The sequence below is a fragment of the Leptodactylus fuscus genome, chromosome 3 (genome assembly GCF_031893055.1).
Source record: "Leptodactylus fuscus isolate aLepFus1 chromosome 3, aLepFus1.hap2, whole genome shotgun sequence".
Lineage (NCBI taxonomy): Eukaryota > Metazoa > Chordata > Amphibia > Anura > Leptodactylidae > Leptodactylus > Leptodactylus fuscus.
This window is the reverse complement of record NC_134267.1, coordinates 72,881,088-72,900,591: the sequence shown is the minus strand read 5'-3', so window position 1 is coordinate 72,900,591 and position 19,504 is coordinate 72,881,088. Positions and strand designations below refer to the sequence as shown.

At 40.2% G+C, this 19,504-nt stretch overlaps 1 protein-coding gene across 2 annotated transcripts in view; it reads left to right on the top strand.

The window, feature by feature from the left end:
• The window catches only part of PCNX2 (pecanex 2), a 383,347-nt gene that overhangs the window by 292,859 nt on the left and 70,984 nt on the right, over nt 1–19,504 (top strand). For both annotated transcript variants that reach the window (XM_075267754.1, XM_075267755.1), the window contains 3 exons: nt 12,144–12,273; nt 13,770–13,828; nt 17,415–17,630. In XM_075267754.1, coding sequence (XP_075123855.1) covers nt 12,144–12,273; nt 13,770–13,828; nt 17,415–17,630 — 405 coding nt within the window. The remainder of the gene's footprint in view (nt 1–12,143; nt 12,274–13,769; nt 13,829–17,414; nt 17,631–19,504) is intronic.

Below are 19,504 nucleotides of genomic sequence, written 5' to 3'. Positions count from 1 at the left end.
TATGGAAACAGAAAGGAATATCCTAGAGACAAAAAGTAGCAAACTAAATAGAGACAGACGAGATTTTGCACTAGGAAATGAAAAGTTCTGGGTACTAAATAAGATGAATCCAACAGGCCCACCTATGAGTGAGAGGAATAAGAATAAAGAAAATACTACAGCCAATTCCAGACCAGGAAAAAGAACTACACCAAATACATTCACCTCACTTCATAGACAAGCCATTAGACAATCTAGGCTTAGATCCACCGACAAACTAATAGAGGGAGCGAAAAAAGATGCTAAAAAAGATGTTAATGAAAGGAAACAGGTCAAAATATCTTCAAAACCCAGAGTAACAGTTCAAAAAGAAATTATTACAGCTCCTCCAACAACTAAGGCTTCAGATAGCACTAATTCACCAAAAGAGCCTAAGGAACCAAAAAACCTCCTCACCCGCGAGTATCTAGTGGTTAATGTAGATAAAAACTTGAGTAACAAAGATGATCTATACGAGGAGATCGGACCGAACACAAAGCTCCCCCAACTTCCCCCAACTACGTTTACAGAAGTACCCCGAGTCCCTTTAGTGAACAGGGAATCTACCAAAAATGAGCCTAGTCCGATGGTATCCCTACCAATCAGTCCTACTTTGGAGGACCCAGTGTCCCCTAACAGCGAGTTTGAGGACTCACTCTACGGGACCCCGTTAACCGAATCTCAGATTATGCGTGCTATAAACGAACCTTCCCCCCCAAAAAAGGAACGTTTTTTAGCCCTTCCTCAGACATTAACCCCCCTAATGTATCATATCCAAGAGGCCCCTTTACAAACACGATTAACCAGAATTTCCGACTTCTATACTCCAATAGGGACAAAGAGAAAGATAACAAACAGTCCACCTACCCCAATAGAAAAAGAAAAAGAGGCTGTAGAGGCGGAAAAAAGCATCGTGCAGGCTCTAGATCTGAGCAGCCCAAACCCCAAAAGAAACAAAATCTAAAGGAGCTAGGAATTTTTAACCTTTCCGACTACAACCTAACAGAGGCAGAAGTAAGCCTCCTCAAAAAAGGTCTCTCCTTCTGTCCAACACAAAAGATTGATGATTTAAATCTTTTTGTAGATCTAAACAAATTTATAAGGAAATTGACCCTATCAAGGCATTTTGCAATTACCAAAAAAAATGATTGCCCTCAATCAGGTCCCTCTACCTCCCATCTAAGTTTCAATTCTATAGAGAGTGTAGCCCTCGATCCTGGGCCATCCTGTCGCATTTCTGAAGGAAGTCCTTCCACTACTCACATAGTCCACTCCCCACAACCCACAGCCTCTCCCTTAAGCCCACCCCTTCCCATTACCACCAATCTAAAACCAAAATCAAAGTTTTATCCTATACACCATAAAGGGGCAAATATTGAGACATTCTATTCTCTAGTTTCGTCAGAATTTAGGAAACTAGACAAAGTAACTAAAGTTCCAACAAATCTTAACCTAGCAGAGAAAAGAGCCCTAAAAACGTTGAAAGAAAACTCGAGTATTGTAATTAGGGGTGCGGATAAAGGAGGTGGCATTGTTATCCAGAATCGCGAGACCTATATGTTTGAAGCCACCCGTATCCTATCCGACACTAACTATTATCAAGAGATCAGTCGAGATCCAACTACTGAACACTATTCAGAATATGTGAAACTTATCCTGAGAACTTTTAAAGAGGGCATTCTAAATAAAAAAGAAAAGGAATATTTGCTTGTCAAAAATCCAACAGCAGCCCTCTACTACCATTTACCTAAAATTCATAAAGATCCCGTTAACCCTCCAGGACGCCCGATAATTTCAGGTGTGAATGCTACAACAAGGAATCTCTCCCATTACATCGACCTTCTATTACAAAAATACGTTATTAAATTACCATCTTATCTTAAAGACTCGGTGAGTCTCTTGGATGAATTATTACCCATGGCATGGGGTAAAAATTATCAGTGGGCCACATTAGATGTTACAGGACTCTACAGTAATATTGCACACGATAAAGGCTTAGAGACGATTAAGAGTTACTTAAGCACTGATCCCTCTATGCCTGAGAAACAAAAAGATTTTATCTTGGAGGGAATCAATTTTATTCTCACTCATAATGTCTTCAAATTTGAGCAAAAAACTTACATTCAAGTAAAGGGAACGGCCATGGGGACTAAATTTGCCCCGGCATTTGCAAACCTCTTCATGGGCCGCTACGAGGAATCCTTTATATTAAAAGATCATCCCTGGACCACCAATATTAAATTCTATAAACGATATATTGATGATCTGCTTTTTATCTGGGAAGGCACCACCACATCATTTCACGAATTTACAGCCTATTTAAATAATAATAACTGGGGGATAAATCTAACAGGCAGAATAGATGAAAAGGAAATTGAGTATCTGGATTTAGTCTTAATGGGTAACGAGAAAGGCATACAAACGAAAACATTTTTCAAAAAAGTAGATAGTAATAGTCTTTTGAATTTTAAAAGTCTACACTACCATAAGTGGATTAAGAATGTCCCATATGGACAATTCAAAAGATTGAGACGAAATTGTACAAACCAATCGGACTTTGTGGCTCAGAGTAAGATTATGGCTTCAAGATTTAAGGACAAAAATTATCCAGCCTCTCTTATAAAAGAAGCTCAGTCTAGAACAGCAAATTTGAGTCAAAAGGAATGCCTTGTCCCCAAAAAAATTACCAAAAAAGAAAATGAGTTCAAACACAACTTTATAACAACTTTTAATATAGCCCACAGTTCCATCAGGAAAATCTTGGAGAAGCATTGGCATATTTTAGCTAATGACCAATTCTTGAAAAAAGTAATCCCAAAAAAAACCCAAGATGACTTTTAGGAGGGCTCGAACTCTAAAGAGTATTATTGCCCCAAGTAAACTAAAATCCTCTACAAGAACCAGTACCAATTTTTCATATATCAGTGGAAACGCTGGTAGCTTCAAATGTGGACATTCTAGATGTAAGTGTTGTTTGAATATAGCACATAATATAAGTGAGGTTACCAGTAGATCCACAAACGAGAAATTCTCTATCAAATCGAGACTAGACTGCTCATCTTCATACGTTATATATATTCTAAGCTGCCCATGTGGCCTACAGTATGTAGGACGGACAACAATGTCCCTTAGAGACAGAATTAAGAAACATCGCTCCAATGTCTCCAACGGGTACGAAAAGCATAGTGTTTCCAGACATGCCAAGATCAAACATGGGTGCAGTTTTTCCAATTTTATTGTAACTCCACTCGAACAAATACCTACCAGCATTTACAACCGGTTCGAGGCACTAAAAAAGAAAGAGATGTTTTGGATATTTAAATTAAATACCCTCCATCCTGAGGGTCTTAATGAAGCCCTGGAGGATATTTCCTACTAAGTCCCTTTATATATTTATTATGTGTTTATATATTACATGTTGGCTGTTAAGCATAGAGAAGTAAAGAGTAACCACTATGATCTCAGTTTTTAGAAAAATCTCTTGATATATTACTATGTTAGTACACTCTAACTTTTGTTCTTATATTTATGGAATTTTTTGATTCTAATTTTAATTTTTTGTCCATTTTTCACTATTACACTACTATTTTTATTATATTCATACTAATAATTAGGTGGATGTTTACAAATGTCATTATTTTAGGACCAAGACTTTTGTTAAAAAAGATAATTGTTTTTAAATGTAATTCTTTGACAATAATATTGGATTGGCAATGAATCTTTTAATTCATCAGAATGATGTGTATACATCTGAAATATCTATGGTTTGTAAAGCAGCATCAGGGTCCGCTGCTTCCATGTTATGGTTTGCTTAAATATTAACTCCATAGAGGCTTGATTGGCCCTTAGTATTTTACTTATATTAATTGACATCAATCTAAACAACTGCTGTAAGAATCTAATAGGCAAGACATGTCAGTATGCGGTTCACACTAATTGACATCCGTCTAAACTAACTGCCGTTAGAATCCAATAGGCAGGACATGCCAGTGTACTGCTAGTGCCGGTTATGCGGCCGGACGAGTACGCGCATGCGTATTAAACTCGACACACGAGCGGTCGTTCGTCGACTCGGCTCGGCTTTTCCCGTAACCTAGTGCCGTGCAATACGCATGCGCACTAGGTTAAACACACGAGCGGGCCCGACCGCTCTCCCTAGACACGAGCATCGCGGAGTAGCGATCCAATTTTATTCAAATAAGCTGGATGTCTCTACAATCCACAGTCATTATGTGGATTGTATAATATATGACCTTCAGGCTTGAGTTCTAAGTAAGTAACGGGGAGTTCTTAGCAACACCTGGCACGTGACCCTCCCCTCCAGCCTGCCCAGGTGTAATAAGCCCGCGTTACACACGTAGCCCATACACTCCACGCTGTGCATCACATTCTACTCATGCAAGGAAGCTCCTGCTCCTGATTCATGCTCCTAACTCCTTGTCTGGTACAGTAATTTATTTATTTATTTATATATTTTATTATTGTCTGAGCCATGCCTATGAAATACTTGGTTACCCTACTCTTTTATTATTAGAACATTTGCTGACCTGCATTATATTACAGTTGGTCACTTTATGTAGCTACAACTATCACCAATAGCTGGGGTAGCAACTTTGTTTGACTTTGCTGGATTAATGACAAACAACGACAAATACTTGTGTAATGGAACATTCATATTTAAGACCTGCCATTCTACCTATTTTTATATGTTTATATATTTATATATTTATATGCATATGTGTATTTTTATTTATTTTGCCTTCTGTTGCATTTATTTATTATGCCATTTGTTATTTTTATTAGGGTATATTGTGTGTTTTGTGACACTTGAAAAAGGGGAATCCCCGAAACGCTGTGTTGTAGCGTCGTGTTTTTAGAAAGTGGAATAAAGTGCGTGTATTGGTTTATCCCAAGAGAGTAGCGCGGTTTTCTTCATATCCATCGGTCATTCTCCGGACCCTCAAGAGGACCCCCTGGCTTAGTAGGGCAAGAACGGAAAAACTTCTCCACCAATCTAGGAGCGTGAAGGTCTCTGGCTGCCACCCAAACATGCTCCTCCGGTCCATACCCCTTCCAATGTATGAGGAACTGAAGGGAATTCCGCACTCTGCGTGAATCAATGACCCGTTCCACCTCATACTCTAGTTCCCCCTGAACGATCACTGGTTCGGGTGGGGAACGAGTGACCATTGCCGGAACATACTTTTTGAGTAGGGACTTATGAAAATCTGGGTGAATATGGAGGGACCTAGGAAGTGATAATTTGAATGACACAGGGTTGATTATTTCAGAAATGGGATATGGACCAATAAAACGCGGGGCAAACTTAGAAGATGGAACACGAAGTTGGAGATTTTTAGTGGATAACCAGACCTTGTCACCCACCACAAAGTCAGGTCCAGGGCGGCGCTTTCTGTTGGCGAAATTTACTTGATTAGCCTGGGCTTTTCTCAGCGATGCCAGGCTTTCAGCCCATACTGTACAGAGAGATTTAGCAACGTCCTCTACTGAGGAAAAGGCGAATTCATTACCTGTTCCTGAGGAGAATCTGGGGTGAAAACCATAGTTAATGTGGAAAGGAGACGACCGAGTCGAGGAGTTGACATGATTATTTAGTGCAAACTCAGCCATGGGCAAATATTCACTCCATTTATCTTGGCAATCAGACACAAAGCACCTCAAATACTGTTCCAAAGATTGATTCAATCTCTCTGTTTGACCATTAGTCTCTGGGTGGAAGGCTGAGGAGAAAGAAAGAGAGACTCCCAACCTGTTACAAAAGGCTTTCCAAAACCTGGACACAAACTGTACGCCCCTGTCCGACACCACATTAGAAGGAATACCATGCAGACGTAAAATGTGACGGATAAACAACCAGGCCAACAATTTAGCTGAAGGCAATTTTTTCAAGGCAACAAAGTGGGACATCTTAGAAAAACGATCTACTGCAACCCAAATTACCGATTTCCCTTTAGAGAAAGGGAGATCAGTAATAAAATCCATGGAGATGTATGACCAGGGTCTATTGGGTAGCGGGAGTGGATGTAAAAGACCCGCTGGAAGTTGATGGGGCACCTTAGATCTGGCACAGGTCTCGCAAGAATGAACAAACTTTTTAACATCCCGTTGCCAAGATGGTCACCAATACGTACGTGATAACAGATTCCCAGTACCAGTAATGCCTGGATGACCTGCCAGAACAGAGGAGTGGATCTCCTCTAAGAGCTCCAAGCGGAGGTGACTAGGGACAAACAATTTACCTGGTGGTAGCGCACTAGGGGCAGCATCCTGAGTATTGAGAATACGGGTTTCAAGATCCGAGGTCACAACTGCCACTACCACCCCAGGAGCAAGTATATTTTCAGGTTCCCCATCAGAACTACCACTAAGACCAAAACTTCTGGACAAGGCATCTGCTTTAGTATTCTTTGAGCCGGGACGGTAGGTAATTACAAAGTGGAACCTAGTGAAAAATAGAGCCCACCTGGCTTGACGGGGATTTAATCTTTTCGCCTTGTCTAAATATAATAAGTTTTTGTGGTCAGTCAGTACAGTAATTTTATGTCTGGCCCCCTCCAGGAAGTGCCTCCACTCTTCAAAGGCCCACTTAATCGCCAGAAGCTCTCTATTGCCAACATCATAATTGGCCTCGGTAGTGGAGAACCTCCTGGAAAAGTAGGCGATAGGTTGGAGGTTGGTAAATGGTTCAGTGCCCTGAGACAGGACGGCTCCTACACCTACTTCTGAAGCGTCAACCTCTACAATAAAGGGCAATTCAGGATCAGGATGGACCAGGACTGGGGCGGAAGTAAAGAGTTGTTTTAAGGTGGCGAACGCTACCTCCGTCTCTGGTGTCCAGGAGGCAGGATCCGCCCCCTTTTTGGTCAAATCGGTGAGAGGTTTAACAATAGAAGAAAAATTTTGGATAAATTTTCGGTAATAGTTGGCGAAACCTAGAAACCTCTGAACTTCTTTTAAGGTAGTAGGTTTCTCCCATTCAAGTACTGCAGATACCTTTCTGGGATCCATACCAATGGTACCAGGAGTAAGGATGTATCCCAAAAAACCTATCTCCTGGACTCCAAATTGACACTTGGATAACTTAGCACAGAGGTGGTTTTGACGTAGCCTATGAAGAACCTCTTTTACATGTTGCTGATGTGACTCCCAATCCGGTGAGAATATGAGGATGTCATCTAAATAAATTACTAGATATCTACCTAACAGGTCCCTAAAAATGTCATTCACAAAACGTTGAAATACCGCCGGAGCATTGCTCAAACCAAAAGGCATAACTAGGTATTCAAAATGACCTTCAGGGGTATTAAATGCGGTTTTCCACTCATCCCCGTCTCTTATCCGAATCAAGTTGTAAGCTCCGCGGAGGTCAATTTTAGAAAACCATCGAGCCCCCACCACCTGGTTAAAAAGATCCGGAATGAGTGGCAGAGGATGTTGGTCTTTGACCGTAATCTTATTCAACTCCCTGTAGTCAATACAAGGTCGGAGGCCACCATCTTTTTTTTCAACTAAGAAAAACCCTGCCCCCACAGGAGAAACTGAAGGTCGGATATGTCCTTTAGATAGGCTCTCTTTAATGTACTGGCGCATGGACTCGCGCTCAGGAGCTGAAAGGTTAAAAATGCGACCTTTAGGTAGTTTAGCTCCAGGAACCAAATCAATTGCGCAGTCATAAGGTCGATGTGGAGGCAAGGCCTCCACATTGAGCTCGTCAAAGACGTCTTTGAACTCAGTAATAAATTCCAGAATTTTGATATCATTTTTGATAGTACAAACAGTATTAATATGAGAAGTACAGGAATCTCCCCATCTAACCAACTCCGAAGTTTCCCAATTAAACACTGGATTATGTACACGCAACCAGGGTAAACCAAGAATAACGTCTGCAGCAAGTTTTTTCATAACAAAAAATGACACTTTTTCAACATGTAAACTGCCGACAAAACACTGCACCTCAGCAGTACGGGCTAAGATTTTCCCTTCAGACAAAGGGGTTAGATCTGCTCCAGATACCTGAAATGGGTATTTCAAGGGAATCAATTCAATTCCTAGGGCTTGTGCCACCACTTCATGGATGAAGTTCATGGCGGCACCTGAATCCACCATCGCCTGACATGCAAAAGTTTTATTACCATTAACAAGAATAGCAGGGAGTAAACATTTCTCAATATTATTAGGAGGTACCTGTGTGCCTGAGTGACCCTCCCGGAAATCACTCAGGCATTGGCGTTTCCCGGCGGTGGTTTAGGTCTGGTTGGACAGTTTCTCAGGATATGTCCAGGTTTGCCGCAATACAGACACAGAGCGTTTTCTAGGCGATACTTTCTCCTGGAGACGGTTGTGGACCCCAATATCATTGGTTCTTCTTTAGGTATAGGACTAGAGGTAGGGACAGCAAAAGGAGGTATAGGTTCCGAAAAGACAGAACAGGATTTAGCTGAGGACCCAGGTTTGCTTAATTTCTCTCTACGGCTTTCCCTAAGCCTCCTATCAATAGAAATAGCCAAGGACATAAAGTCTCCTAGATTTTCAGGGACTGGATGACTTACTAGAGCATTTTTTACAGAATATGATAAGCCTTGTCTAAAAAGGGTTAACAAAGGTCTGTCTGTCCACCCTGACTGCGAGCTCCACTGGCGAAACTCCGTAGAATAGTCCTCAGCAGTTCTAACTCCCTGCTGAATAGACAACAGATGGGACTCGGCCAAGGCAACTCTATTAGGGTCATCATAAATCTGACCTAATGTTTCAAAAAACTTATTTAATGAATTCCATTCAGGAGCTCCAGCAGGTAGAGCCAAGGCCCAGTCTTGTGGTGACCCTCGTAGAAGGGACACCACCAGCGCCACCTGCTCTGCTTCAGAAGAAAGGAAATTAAAACGAAAAAATAAATGGCAAGATTCCCGAAATGTTCGGAATCTGTCTGGTTTACCGTCAAAACGGTCAGGCAAGAGCATTTTAGGATCCTGACGGGTATTCAATGTGGGAAAAACTGGTGATTGAATAGAAGCACCTGCAGCGGCTGATGCTGGATCAGGCAAAGCCTCCAGACGCTGCGAGACTTGGTTAATTAACCCAGCCATGCCCTGCACCTGCCTTGACAGTTCGTCCAGGCGGTCAGTTACGGAGTGTTCGGCATCCATACTAAACCGCTGGGCGGCCTGCCTAGGGTAAGGGCCAGCCATTATGTAAGGATTGGAGTCAGGGGCAGGCAGTGCAAAGTGACACAGATGGGAAAGCAACACTGTGCAACTAATGACAAAAGGGGTCGCAGGCCCTGCAGCTATAACTATGCTGTAATATCTGAGATGAGGCAGACCCATGCACTTCCTAATTGAAGTGTGCCTACCAAGGCTCCTGACACTTCTATCCGGCGGCTAGGATAAGGGGAGAGGAGGCCCTGAAAGTCCTAGGGACTGGAGTCACGGGGGTCACACCTAAACAGAAAGCACAGTGTAACTGCAATGCAAAACAAAAGACTAAAACAGCATGGAACCAGGGAAGGCGAGGTCAGACGAGCAAGAGGTCGAGCCAGGAGATATAATAAAGGTACCAAATCAAAAGACAAGGGATAGTCAAAAATACAAGCCGGGCAGATTAACCAAGAAAACAGACCGAATATTAACAGACAGGGAATCAGACTGAGCAGGGGGACCAGGAACCACAAAGTGAGTGGCTAGCAAGGATCCATGCCTGGGTGGAGTTTAAATAGCAGCAGAGAACACACCTGATGGCTAACGGCATGGAGACTGAAGGCAAGGAAAAGATTAACCCTTAATGACCTAAGCACACCCAATAGAACTCCTAACACGTCTCCCAGGGAGACGCCGCGCAGCAAGTAGACCGCGGCGACTCCGTATCCTGACAGTACCCCCCCTTTGAGGAGGGGCCTCCGGACCCTCAAGAGGACCCCCTGGCTTAGTAGGGCAAGAACGGAAAAACTTCTCCACCAATCTAGGAGCGTGAAGGTCTCTGGCTGCCACCCAAACACGCTCCTCCGGTCCATACCCCTTCCAATGTATGTGGAACTGAAGGGAATTCCGCACTCTGCGTGAATCAATGATCCGTTCCACCTCATACTCTAGTTCCCCCTGAACGATCACTGGTTCGGGTGGGGAACCAGGTGGGGACCATTGCCGGAACATACTTTTTGAGTAGGGACTTATGAAAAACTGGGTGAATATGGAGGGACCTAGGAAGTGATAATTTGAATGACACAGGGTTGATTATTTCAGAAATGGGATATGGACCAATAAAACGCGGGGCAAACCTAGATGATGGAACACGAAGTTGGAGATTTTTAGTGGATAACCAGATCTTGTCACCCACCACAAAGTCAGGTCCAGGGCGGCGCTTTCTGTTGGCGAAATTTACTTGATTAGCCTGGGCTTTTCTCAGCGATGCCAGGCTTTTAGCCCATACTGTACAGAGAGATTTAGCAACGTCCTCTACTGAGGAAAAGGCAAATTCATTACCTGTCACTATCCCATCTAGCGAATCCCATCCACACTTTAGGGGGCGTTCATACCAGCGTCTGCTCTCCGCTCAGGCATTTCTGTCCTAATTCCCAGAAAATCTGGATAGGACACGGCTTGCCGACGGTCAGTTTTAAAACCCATTCATTTTTAAAGCAACTGCCGGTGTCCATATGCAGCCTCTCCGCAGTTTTTTTAAGAAAAAGTTAGACATGTCGAAAAAAAGCTATGCACGAACAGATCAATTAAGCAAATGGCACCGTCTGTTAGGGGAGTCTTCGATCGTCGGATTTGAAACCAGCAGCAGTTATCTTATCAACAGGGAGGAATAATGACCAACGATATGACCAGCTTGGCGTCCCACAATGAAGGAGGGTGTACCCGAAAAAACACTGCGCTAGAACTGACTTGGTAATTGTTTCAATCCTTTATTGAAAACATGTTACAACCCAACGCTTCCACTAGCATTTCAGGGCTGAAAAAAACCCTTTCTAAAGTGATACACGGTTAAAAAGGGGGATCCTAAACAAAACACATATATGGATCCAGTTACACACCATACAATATTAAAAACATATAAAACATAAAAGAGAAGCCATTGTAGGTATAAAGAAATACAATATAAAAATAAATATATCAAAATACAACTTGTAATAGGTATAGGGTATTCTATGGATATATTGATATACAGGATGTAGGTGGCAAAAATTTCACTATTCACCTGGTAGCGATAACAAGGTGCATGCCATACGGGTCCATAGTCCTAGGCAGATATGGATATCAATGTCTCTATGTGAACATATATAGATTGGCATTCAAACATAAATATAGTTGTTACAATAAAGAACTTGTTTGAGATAAAGAAAACCAGAGGATAATTCAAATGATAAGTAAACAATAAAGATAAGTCATTTGTGTACCTTTGTTTCGGATAGAACAGATTTGGAAGCCTTCCTAGTGTGTCTCTCAATAAGTGACCATGTGGGATAAAGATCCCTCACATATCTCCCTCAACAAAACTTTAAAAAAGTTCCAAGCATCAGAGATACAGGACCCCAGGAAAATCAGTCATTTTCAAAAAAAAAAAAAAAAAAAGAAAAAAGTTTTGTAAAATTTAATAAAAACAATATAAATATGGTATCCCCATAATCATAATGACCCACGGGACAAGGTTGCCATATCGTCTTTAATTCAGAGTGAATTCCGTAGGAACAAAATGCCAATGACAATTGTGGAGGGTTATTTTCCACATGGGCTCCCCAAAACCGTTAATAAAAGCTAAACAAAAACATTATATTTACTCTGGAATGGTGCCAAATGAAAAGCACAACTCATCACGGAAATAAGCTCTCATTTAGTTATATCGACAGAAAAAAAAAAGGTAAGAATTTTGGAAAGCAAAGAAGGAAAATATGAAAAAAGTCTTTGAGCTTTAACATACAAACTAACCTACGTCCTTAAAGGGTTAATTATATTTCAAGGATTTTTGTGTAGTGTAGTTCAGATGCCTCAACTTTAAATGGGTTTGGTGAGTAGTTAGTAGATTTTCCGTCATAAATATCATATTGCATGTATAGTACAGTGTGTTGCTATTTATATGTATAAAACTTAACATTTCAATTCAATCAGATTCAGGAATGCTTTTATTTCAAACAATTGCAACATCAGTTTTGTCCTGCCCCCTGAGTCCATTTCTTGGAAGTGTCATTTTTATTGCATCATATGCAAGACCGATAATGTTTTGGGAGGAAATTAACAGGTAAGTAATTAGACTCGATTTCTAATGGATGAATTAAAGCATTAAATCTGAGACAGGTGATTGTAGTACCAGTAGTTCAAAATAATGGGACTGATCTCCATCTGGATGAAGATGGACTACTGACAATACAATGCACTATACTACAATAGCAACAGAATCCAAACAATGGTAAAATACATATATATATATATATTTCCAATCTGTGACAGTGATATAAATGTTGTGGGAATAACCCTTGAAATAAATTACACATCGGTATACTCTTCTGTAAGGTCAACAACAAAACTTTTGTTGGTAGTGATGTCTGCAACTATTCTGAGGTCTGATACGTAAATGTCTTAAATACTATATACCAGCATTTTCCCACCAGGATAGCTGATGTAATTTAGAACCTAGTCTCCCCAGAACACAACAACAAATAGGAAACATGGGGCCACACGGTGGCTCAGTGGTTAGCACATTATCCTTGCAGCCCTGGAGTCCTGGTGGTCAAATCCTGCCAAGGGCATAAAACCATCTGCAAGGAGTTTGTATGTTTTCCCCGTGTTTGCATGGATTTCCATCCCATGTTCCAAAGATATACTGATAGGGAAAAATGTACATTGTGAGCTCTATGTGGGGCTCACAATCTACATTAAAAAAAAAAAAAAACAGGAAACATCCTTTTATTATAGGAGGTGTTATGAGAATGTTTATCATTGCTGGTACATTTTCATGCAAAGTTTGTTGAAAAGTTAGTAACCAATTAACTTCTCACTTTAGTGTGGAATTTAATTCCATCTCATTTGTAGTCTGTGTTGATTCTTATTAGAGAATGATTTTAACTATTCTTTAGGCTTGCCAGTAGGAATCTGGAATTGGCTTCTCATTGAACACATTAGGTGAATACTCTGACAGATAATCAAAAGAACATCAAGGAGCACCATAACAAGAATGTAACAGTAAAAAGATACCATGTCTTACAACCTCGAAATATGAAAGATTCACTAGTGAAATTATGTATTAAAATACAGTATTTAGAGAAATTCAGCTAATAATCCAGAGATTGATGACTTGTGAACACTTGCAGGAGGTCGGAAAGAAAGCAGGAAGATGATCAATGCACATTAAGTACAGTGTGCCTAGATCATATGACCATTTGCCATCAAGCGATGATGTTCTACTGTTGTGCAGGGACTTTGATGATGATGGTAATGCTCATCATCATAATCAAAATCTGTTGCAGCAGGAAAGACCACAAAGAAGTTAGCAGTAAAAGTGGGTGATATGATATGGGGTGGTTGGGGCTGATTTGGCAGAAATTCAGCTGCTGAACCTAGTACTTGAGTAAGTTGCTCAGGGGGAAGTAAGACTTGCAACTTTTTAAAAGCAAATGTTGAACTGTAACAAACTCTTTTATATTCAGTATGATAGACCTATGTTTCTAGAAAAATACACAAAACTTAGATTAAGCCTAGTAAAGTTAGCATGGTGTTTACTGTTTTCTTTTATTTTAGCACTAAAAGGCTTGATAATATGAATACAAGACTTCAGCATCAAATTGAAAAAGATCCAGGTAAGTGTTTAAAATATTTTATGAATGTAATTATCTTTATTGTACTTTTTTTATTCAAGCAGAATAATTTATTATTCTAGACAACAGTGTACTCGAAATTATTCCAGATTTGCAGAGAGATTTAGTTAATTCTTATTTTTCCTGAACTGGCTGTTAAAACGAGCTGGTTCACACAACAGAGAAGAATGGAGATGCTTCAATCCTGCACTCATTTATACATACACTCTGTATTCATTTCATTAGTACACACACAAAGGGTGCGTTCACATGATGTAACGTGCCGCATGATATGGCACGTATACGGCGTGCAAGAGTTTGCGCGCTGTAAACGCTCCCATTGATTTCAATGGGTGTTAGGATCATATACGCCGCGTTATTTTGCGGCAGTGATCTTTCAGCCGCAAAACCACGACCGCAAAATAACGCGGCGTATACGATGCTATTTGTTTCATTGTGTGATACAGATGGCACCAAAAGCTTTTAATTATCTATTACAAGGATGAATCATAAATAATCCGCCTCTGGCTGTACAGAGTAATACTATATATTAATATATATTTGGGTTTTCTGTTTCAGAAAACACAAATACATAATTTTGACAAATGCATGATTGTCAATACAATTTGTCCATCCGCTAAGACGTTTTTGCATTACCTTTTTAAAAATGCATTAGTTTGAGCTGCGAGGCACAAATGCACCACTGTAGTCACCTCTTCATCAGAAGTGAATCTAATCTTAATGCTCATAGGACTTCTTTCACATAATCTGTTGTCACTTGTATACACAATGTGTTTCAAATTATTATGCAAATTATACTTTTCTTTAATTTTCCTAAATGGTCAAATATTAGGAATCATTCCATTTGCCATAAAGCACAGCATATAAGTTTAGCCCATGGTCTTCCTTGCCTTTTGTTAGCATGTGAATTCTGCAGCAATCAGAGGCTTGGTGATGATTCTTCATTAATAAAATACATCTTCAGTCAGGATCTGATAGAAAGCAGTGCTCATGTGTCAGCAGGACAATGAGTACCAGATAAGGTTGTAAACTTATATACTGTGCTTTATGGCAAATGGAATTATTTTTAATATTTTTCGGTTTATTGGTTCCATAACACCACGCAACAATGATTTTGCTACTGAGAGAAAAACATGTGATTCATACTAAAATGTGCACCTCAATTCCAAATATGAACTCAGAATTTGTGTCACACGTCTAGGTTTTAAGTTATACCAGCAAAGCTTATTATGTTGTAATATTAATGCATTATATATTGGAAATATTCCAATGGACATACCCAGACTTGTCCGACACCAAAACTTTACACTTATTTCATCGACACACCAAGTTAGCTGCATACAATGAAAAGCAATGTCTGTTTCTGTACTGATGTAAAGGGTCTTATGATGGAGTACACATGTTCCTGATGAATGAAGGCTAAATGGAAATGATCAAATACTCAGAACATAAATGGAAAGTTTGTGCTGCTTGGCGTACAGTTAGGGTACACAAAGCATATGTGTTTCATGTGCTTATGGAACAGTCGTGATGACCACAGTGGCCTCTCAGAGTCGAGCACACAGTTGGTCAGTACAATGTACAACACAAATCACTGGTTGATCCACTTCCATTTTTTCTTCCATCACTTCACATTAAACTTGGTTTGATGAAAAATGTTGTAATTGCACTTGATGGTGATGGAAATGGTTTCCAGTTTTGAAGGAGATGTTTAGCATACTGAAAACTAAGGCCAAAATAAAGGACAGAATTTTTATTGGCCCCGAAATCAACAAACTAATGCAATGACTCATTGAGAACAAAACTCAACTCTGGACCTTGCAGCTTGGGATGCATTTGTGCTAGTAGTTCATACCTTCCTTGGGAACAGGAGAGCTGAAAACTCTGCTGAATTAGTATACAACATGCTTACAGCATATGAACAACTTGGCTGCTGAATGTCATTGAAAATACATTTCTTACATTCCCATCTTGACTTTTTCCCACCCAATTTGGAACACGAAAGTGACGAACACGGAAAGTGGCTCCATAAACATATTTCTACAATGGAGAACAGATATCAAGGCCACTGGAATCCCAACATGATGGGAGATAATGCTGGTTCTTGCAATGTAAAAATATGGCCATTCACAAACAGAAAAGCAGATGCCTGAAGCACTTTTAACAGTCCTGGGCCGTACTTAAGTAAGGGAGCGTTCACACTACCGTCTGTGTCCGACAGGTAGTGTCCGCTCCTAGTGTCCGGTCAAAATCTGGCACGGACATTAGGAACGGACAAAAGCTGTGTCCGTGACACCTGTCATTTATTTAAATGGCAATCGGGTGCGTTCTTTTGCACTCCGTGCCTGTCCTTCACTGTCCGCATGTAAAGATGTCCGACTTTTCAAGCGGACAGAAAAACCCGACATGTAGGGGTTTTCTGTCCGCTTGAGAAGTCAGACATCTTTACATGCGGACAGTGAAGGAAGGGCATGGAGTGCAAAAGAATGCACCCGATGCCCATTTAAATAAATGACAGGTGTCACGGACACAGCTAGTGTCCGCTCCTAATGTCCGTGCTAGATTTTGAGCGGACACTACCTGTCGGACACAGACGGTAGTGTGAACGCCCCCTAAGACTTCTAAACTGAAAAACAAGACTTTTCGAAATTTTGCTATTGCATTCCATTTTCATACACTGCTTACTTTGATGTAGATGAGGAAATTGTTGGAGTAAAACTAGTTCTGTTCAAAATTATTCAATGCTGTCCAAGTGCTTAATTCATAGGTAGACTTATGCATTGCAAAATGGTACTAACATAGGTTTTATACGTATTTATATTTATTGTATTATACTTTTTTTATATCACTCAAGTTCAATATATGCATTTTATTGCTTGGGTGTAGTATATGAATTTTTAGGAAAATCGATAGTATATCATGCTTATGTCTGCTCACTTAGTTTGTTACATTTTTTTATTCTAAATATTATGATAGATTTTATATTTGCATTTTTATACTCATATTTTTACATATTTTTTATGGATTTACACATGTTTTTATTATTATATTATTATTATTACACATTTACACACTTCTTCTAGGTTGAGTGGTCGACTATTCTAGTTTTACAGAGGGCATAGTCCGGTGTTGAAACCCACATGCCTCCCCCCCCCCCCCCTCTTTCTTTTCCCCTCACTTCCCCTTTTTATTTGTGCTTTTTCTTTTTTTCCCTATTCTTCTCTTCTGTCAAGACCTCACTAGCTGAGAATGGGACAATGCATGCGCGGAAAGACACCGAGTGCTGCGCATCCTTAACAACTAGTGGGGAATCAGGAACACGATATGTTCACGCCCATTCCCGCCCAGCGGGCAGTCTCTAGGATTACGTAGGCAGCAAGTGCTTCGGGTCTGCTTAGGCACCAAAAAATGGAAACCCAATCTGTTTAAAAACTGGTTACCCGTGGAAACCTACAGACCCCATTACAGAATCCCTGAACGGTGATAAAGTGCCAATGTTAACCCAGCCAAAATTATAACTTATGTGTTTTTGTTCAATACAGTAATTATATTATTGTCTTTTTTTCAGGAAATGATAATGATAATTTGAATTCAATTTTTTATGAACATCTTGCAAGATCACTACAACATTCTTTGTGTGGAGATTTAGCATTAGGAAGATGGGGCAATTATTCTTCGGGTGACTGTTTTATTCTAGCTTCAGATTATTTAAATGCATTTATTCACTTGATCGAAACTGGAAATGGATTTGTTACATTTCAGCTAAGAGGACTTGAATTTAAAGGTAAGTAGTAACCCTTGCTGTATTTGCTTATACTGAATGCTCCATAACAAAACATTATGTAGTACCATGTTAGTTAATACAGTTCACATTATATTAAATGCTTGTTAATTAGTTTGCCATATAAAATATATTTGCAAACTTTCAGAGCAGAGTCCTATTTAATCTGACAAGATAACACATGACAAAAGAGTAGAACATTTAACCCCTTCCCGCCGATGGCATTTTTTTATTTTCGTTTTTGACTCCCCTCCTTCTAAACCCCATAACTTTTTTATTTCTCTGCTCCCAGAGCCATATGAGGTCTTAATTTTTGCGGGACAAATTTTTCTTCAAGATGCTACCATTAATTATTCTATATAATGTACTGGGAAGCAAGAAAAAAATTCAGAATGGGGTGGATTTGAAGAAAAAATGCATTTCTGCGACTTTCTTACAGGCTTTGGTTTTACGGCGTTCACTGTGCAGCCAAAATGACATGTCCCCTATATTCTGTGTTTCGGTACGGTTACAGGGATACCAAATTTATATGGTTTTATTTACATTTTGACCCCTAAAAAAAATTCCAAAACTGTGTTAAATTTTTTTTTTTTTCTAAAAGTCGCCATATTCCGACGGCCGTAACTTTTTTATACGTAAGTGTACGGGGATGCATAGGGCGTCTTTTTTTGCGGGGCCGGGTGTACTTTTTAGTTCTACAATTTTCGGGAAATGTTATTGCTTTGATCACTTTTTATTCAAATTTTTATCAGAATCAAAACAGTGAAAAAACGGCGGTTTGGCACTTTCGACTATTTTTCCCGCTACAGCGTTTACTGAACAGGAAAAATATTTTTATAGATTTGTAGAGCGGGCGATTTCGGATGCGGGGATACCTAACATGTATATGTTTCACAGTTTTTAACTACTTTTATATGTGTTCTAGGGAAAGGGGGGTGATTTGAACTTTTAATACTTTTTATATTTTTTTATATTTTTTTTTACTTTTTTTTTTACTTTTTTTTTTTGCATTTATTAGACCCCCTAGGGGTGTTGAACCCCAGGGGGTCTGATCACTAATGTAATGCATTACAATGCTAATGCATTGCAATGCATTGCAAAAAATCATCCTTTCTTTTGCAGGCTGCATAGACCAGCCTGCAAAAGAGAGGATTTGCAGACAAGCCTGGGAGCCTTGTACAGGCTCCCGGCTGTCATGGCAACAGGACGTCAGCCCTGGAGCATGCTCCAGGAGCCGGCGATCCCGGGCAAAATGGCGGCGCCCATGCGCCGCCGGGAAAATGGCGCCCACGGCGCCGGAGGGGTTAATGCCTCCGATCGGTCCGGGGACCGATCGGAGGCATTAGAGCCGCTTGTCTACTGCTTAAAGCATAGTTACAGACCCGACATGCGCCGTACTATTACGGCGCATGTCGGAAAGGGGTTAAATGATGATGCCTACAGATATAATACATGGAGTGGTGCATTATATAAAGTTTTTTTTTTTCGTTTCAGCAGATAAATGTTATTGTTTAGATACTGAGGCTGGGTTTACAGTAGACTTTTTCACTAAAGAGCTCCATGCTATTTTTAATTGAGAAATGCTAGTAACATGGGCTATGCAGACATTAAAGCAGATATATTCAACTGTCTAAAAGCAAAACTGTTTTAGTTGCCAATAGCAACCAAACAGCTCAGCTTTAATTTTTCAAACTGAATATCTAATGAAAGCTGCATTATGATTGGTTGTTATGGGCAAATAGGGCAGTCTTGCTTTTAGGTTAAAGCCCCCATAAACGCCATGGCAAAAACTGCTGCATTTTACAGTCCCCTCTAGCAAATTCCATCCACATATAGCAAAAAACATCAGCAGCGAAAATGCTGTGATTTCCAAAACT